This window comes from Varanus komodoensis, unplaced genomic scaffold, assembly GCF_004798865.1.
Source record: "Varanus komodoensis strain SLA01 unplaced genomic scaffold, ASM479886v1 scaffold7_3, whole genome shotgun sequence".
In the NCBI taxonomy this organism is placed as follows: Eukaryota; Metazoa; Chordata; class Lepidosauria; order Squamata; family Varanidae; genus Varanus; species Varanus komodoensis.
Window position 1 is genome coordinate 8455374 of NW_025336480.1, and position 5243 is coordinate 8460616.

The window sequence follows — 5243 nt, forward strand, 5'->3', positions numbered from 1 at the left end:
GGACGGCTTGGTAGGATTTTGAGTAAGATTGGGAGACCCTCCCTGACCTTGTCAGATCCCCAGTTGGAGCTTTTTCAGTTAGTGCTTTGGCTGGAGAACCTGCTTTTCTCCGGCTTCCCCATCCCTGGGCAGGGAAAACAAAGGATGATCCAAGCCTACTCCCTGGGAGCTTCCAAGGCCTGGCTGAGCCCTGGCACCCCGTTGTTTTCCTGCCCTTTCTCCTGGCTGAAAGGAGGCTTACCAAGAGGCCTCACAGCTCTGACCAGCCACCTGGTGGGTCAAATTCCCCCAAAAGCAAAAGGTTTCCTGTGAAGGATTTATCTGACGCTCTCTGTTAGTGAACTCCCTGTCACACGGCTAGTGAAGAATTTATTGCCTGGCTGTTCTCTATTTCAGCAGCCAGCAGGCAGCAGGCAGCTCTTGTGGAACCAGGAATTCTCTTGGACGAAGAGCAGAAGCTGAGACCCTTCACATAAACCCAGCCCTGAGAGAAAACAGAGAGGACTGGGATGATCCAGAGAGCATCACATCCAAGAAAGTAAGTAGATGAGTGGCAGTGTTTGACTGTGCGTGTCTACTCACAAGTAAGGTTCACTGAGTTTAAATGGGATGTACTCCCGGGGAAGTCTATACAGGACTGCTGTCCAAGGAGACAGAAGCTTATCAGCACAGTGCAACCAAAGGACACCCTGCCCTTGTATCTGTTGAATGTCTTCGGATGTATAGTACGTCTTGGCAGAGTCACTGCTGAAAAGCCATGGCTTCCTCTGTTGATCCTGGCTTATATTAGCCACAGTGGCTGAATTGGGGCCAGCTTGATGTTACTGGAGGAGCCAGCCAGGAGCTGACTGGGCAACTGAACCTTCTTTCAACTCTGGTAACACAGCCGCTTCCTCTAAGGCGGACTAGCTTGGGCAGTGCTGTTTCTCCAGCTGCTCCCTTCCTTCCAGTAACTGCTGCCTGAGAGAGCTGCCTCACTTTGCTTCCTTTGTGTACGAACGAACAAACAAACCTGTTTTACATGCTCGAAAGCCCGTCTTGACTAGGACCAAGTATATGATGGCATGTTCACATTTCTGTATGCTGCCCATCGTGCACAGTAAACAAGGGCTCGTGTCGGTCTCCCTGCCTCCCCGCTCATATGATTTCTCCAGGGTAAATTAGATCAGGTAGAGGTGAAACTGACACGTGGCATTTGTGCCGGGCCCAAGACACTGCAGACATACAATGTATCCCTCCCTTTCTCCCTCCAGTAAATCAGAAATAAAGCCCATAAAATCTGATCTACATCGGATCAGGATCAAAAGCAGCCCAAGAAAGCAAGCAAATCTAAAACTAGTTGCTCAGCTTTCCCCAGCCCTCCAGATGTGTGGGACCACAACTTCAACAATCCTCAGCCAGCATGGTTCCAGATGGGGGAAGGTTGTAGCAGTGAGCAAGATATTATAGATGGCAATTGGGCAGCAAGAATGCGCATGTTAAGCGATCTAAGAGAATAAAAAAGTGTTGACCTGCAGCTGGAAAGCAGTGAGGTGCCACCGCTGAGAAGGCCTGTCCCTGTCTCAGTATGCAGAATGCAGCGAAGGCCCTCTGATGAGCTCAGGTCACGGGTCAGAATAGGAAAAGGTTTTGCCCCACAAAGGACATTGCAGATTTGGAAGCAACACTTCAAATAGGGCATGGCATTGAACCAAGAGCTGCAAAAGGGGTATAATACTGGCATAGTGTGGTCATATTTCCTGGCACCAGCTACTACTCATGATGCTAGACGTCGGCACCGAACTGGGTGGGATAGCTAATACCTGGAAGACAGAAAGAAGATTCAAGGTGATCTTGATAGGTTGCAGCTCTGGCTTGAAAACAAGAGGATAGGGATAGTGCCACGTTCCGCACCTAGGAAAAAGAAACCAAACGCACCGATACAGGACGGGGGATGTTTGGTTGCACAGTACTGCAAGTGAGCAGTATCTTGGAGTGGTTATAGATCACAAGATAAATATGACTCAACGATGTGATATGGCTGCAGAACGCACAGTGCTGTTTTAGGCTACAGTAATTGAAGCATCACTTCGGAATGATGGGAAGGACTAGTCCCCCTTTACTCAGCACTGGTCCGGCCTCACCTGCTGCACTGTGTCCAGTTCTGGGCACTGCAGTTCAAGGAAGACGCAGGTAAGCTGGAAAGATTCAGGCAACCTGAGGAGGGCAACAAGTAGGAACCAGGGACTGAAAACAAAGCCCTATAAGGAGATATTGAAAGAACTGGGTATGTTTAACCTCAAAAAGACTGCGGGGGAGATATGTTAACAGTCTTCAAGTACCTGAAAGGTTGTCACAAAGAGAAAGGACAGGATCTCTTCTTGATCATCCCAGAATGCAGAACACAAAATAACAGGCTCACATTACAGGAAGCCAGATTCCGGCTAGATATTGGGAAAGATTTCCTGGTTGTTAGAGCAGTATGACAGTGGAACAAATGCCTGGGGAGGTTGTGGGTTCTCCCACCCTGGAGCCATTCAAGATGCAACTCTGCAGCCATCTGTGAAGGGTGGTTTAACTCAATGCCCTGCACTGAACAGGGGGTTGGGTTTGATGGCCTTGTAGGTCTCCAAGTCTACTATTCTAGGAATCTGTGATTTTGTTATGGAAGTTTAAGTTAGAAATTACTAGGGGCAGTAACTTGCTTTCCTTCATTTCCTGTCATCTTGTGTCTTCTCCTGCCTGGTGCCTCCTAAGGACAAGGGTAGCTGGAGGTGATCTGGAGCTCGGAGAATGGGCTCCTGATCACCTTCCAGAAACAAAGGATTTGGGGCACTGGCTTGTAGATTCAAGGGTATAAAAAAGGGTATTCCTCTAGGTATTTATTTTATTATCTATCTATCTAATTTCTAAACTGCCCAATAGCTAATGTTTTCCAGGCAAATTACAGTGAAAAGATTAAAATTCCTTACAAATCTTTAAAACAATAAACTGCAATGCAACACAAAAACTATAAGTAGCGTAGGAATTGCTAAAATAGTCATAACAGTCTAGAGCTAGTTTTCTAGAATGCCTGGGAGAAAAGAAAAGGTCCTTGTCTGATGCCAAAAGGATAACAGTGCAGGCACCAGGAAAGCCTCTTTGGTGAGGGCATTCCATAGGTGAGATGCCCAGCTAAGAAGGGCTTCTCCTGTATAGCCACCCACCTTGCTCCTTTTCTGGGAACATGTGGAGGCTTTCCAAGGATGACCTCCATGTCTGGAGCAGGTGCATTTGACAGAAAGCTTTCCTTTGGTCCCAACCCTTTTGGGGGTTTTTTGTTCCTAACACTTTGAACTTGGCTCAGAAATGGACCGGAAGCAAGTGGCGTTTGGCATCCCCTCGCTTTGGCATCACATGATCATATTGGCCTGTCTGACAGACTCATAATCTTTTATCCTGCTACTTTTGCTTGTATTTTCAGGATAATAAACTGCATTTGCTTTATTTTAGACCTGTCAAGTTTGTGCCCACATTTTATGAAAGAGCCTATCTAGATGGGCTTTCCCAAAAAGGAGCAATTCTTCCCCATCAGCCTAATAAATAACTCCTGTTATGTAGCATTAGATCTCACTAGATGATTGAAAAACTGGACAGACTTGACATTATTTTACTCCCACGCAAACTCAACAGGGAGTTGAAAGGCAGTAAAAATGAGCCTTTAACCCATGTCATGTGTCATGCCACATAGCACATACCAATTTGTGCCCCTGGATATTTTTTTCCTGCCGCTCCCCATCCAGCAACCAGCCAACCAACTCATTTCTTCCCTGCTTCTCTCCTTTCTTCCAGAGAGAGCTCATCTCCAGCATCCAGCTCAGGCTGCAGGCTCTGTGGGACGAGAGGACGCTGGTCCAGTCAGAGGCTCAGGAGCACGCTGCGCGCAGCAAGGAGCTGGAGTCGGTGGTGCAGGGCCTCTGCAAGCCCAATGAGTACGAGCGCTATATGATGTTCATTGGTGATCTGGAGAAGGTGGTGAGCCTGCTCTTGTGCCTGTCCAGCCGCCTCGCTCGGGTCCAGAACGCTATGGGAGCCATGGATGAAAACACAGACGCCGAGGAGAAGGTGAGCCTTCAAGAAGGAAGCGGGGGGAGCCCTCTCTAGTGGAAACGCACATCTGACTCTCGATAGCCGCCTTCCCCAACCTTGTGCCGTCCTGACATGTTTGGACTGCAACACCCAGAATTTCCAATCAGTGGCCCTGCTGGACAGGAATTCTGGGAGTTGTGGCCCAAATGCCTCTGAAGGCCACCAGAGTGGGGAAGCCTGCTCTATAGCCTTTATACTGTTTTGCAGTACCTGTAGCAGCAACAGTATTGACAATGTAAGAATATTATTAATAATAATAATAATTGAAAGCAACTTGCTTATAGGCATGCCAGATGCTAGGTGAGGATTGTAGATAGATTAAATTCTGAGTTGTTTCGGTTGTTTGTCTTCAGCAGTCACTACACGAGCGGCACAAACTCCTGTCCAGGCAGCGGGAGGATGCAAAGGACTTGAAAGAAAACCTGGATCGCAGAGAAAGGGTGGTGTCGGGAATTCTTTCCAAATACATGGATGAGAGTCAGCTGGAGGACTATCGGCACTTTATACAGGAGAAGACCTCCTTACTGGTTGAACAGAAGGACCTTGAGGAACAGATACAGTTTCTTGAAGAGCAACTAGAGAGGTTGGAGAAGAGTCTTCTGCCCTAAGGCCACCTTCACAAGCAACGCTTGTGCTGGAAATCCATCGGCACGCCCTGACATTGACGAAGAAGCAAACGGGCTTGTTTGACGACCTCCCTTGGCACCCTCGTGTTGACGAAGGCTTAATTGGCTGTGACATGCATTCTTAGGGGAGAACGACAAAACCTTAACTGTAGGTAGCAGGTGTTATCTTGACATTATTGATTCAATGACAAATTGGTGTGTTTTTTCTTCCCTGCCAACTGCCAGTCTGTCCCCAGACTGATACCAGCTCAATAAAAAATAGCAAACCACCTATTGTGGCATCGTAACAATGCTTCCCTCTTCATGGGTGGAAAAGAGTGTTTAAATGAACTATGGCATGAGCCTTTGCATGAGAATTAGGCACCAAACCACCAACTCTGTGGCTCGCCTGTGGCCCTCGAACAAACTTCTTTTAAGCAGCCATAAAACCCTTCCTGGAGCTATGCATGCAATGCACTCATTTCTTTGAAGTGTTTATTGCAGAATGTTCATCATATCATGCTGTGGGTC

The 5243-nt window shown here is 47.5% G+C and overlaps 1 protein-coding gene across 3 annotated transcripts in view; it reads left to right on the plus strand.

The window, feature by feature from the left end:
• Nucleotides 1-5011, plus strand: part of SHROOM1 (shroom family member 1) — a 22672-nt gene extending 17661 nt beyond the window's left edge. The window contains exons 4-6 of one of the 3 annotated variants that reach the window (XM_044454673.1): nt 397-538; nt 3811-4083; nt 4461-5011. In XM_044454673.1, the coding sequence (XP_044310608.1) occupies nt 397-538; nt 3811-4083; nt 4461-4715 (670 nt within the window). In that variant the 3' untranslated portion in view covers nt 4716-5011. The remainder of the gene's footprint in view (nt 1-396; nt 539-3810; nt 4084-4460) is intronic. The other 2 variants (XM_044454675.1, XM_044454674.1) reach the window with 2 other exon arrangements.
• Nucleotides 5012-5243: the final 232 nt, after the last annotated feature.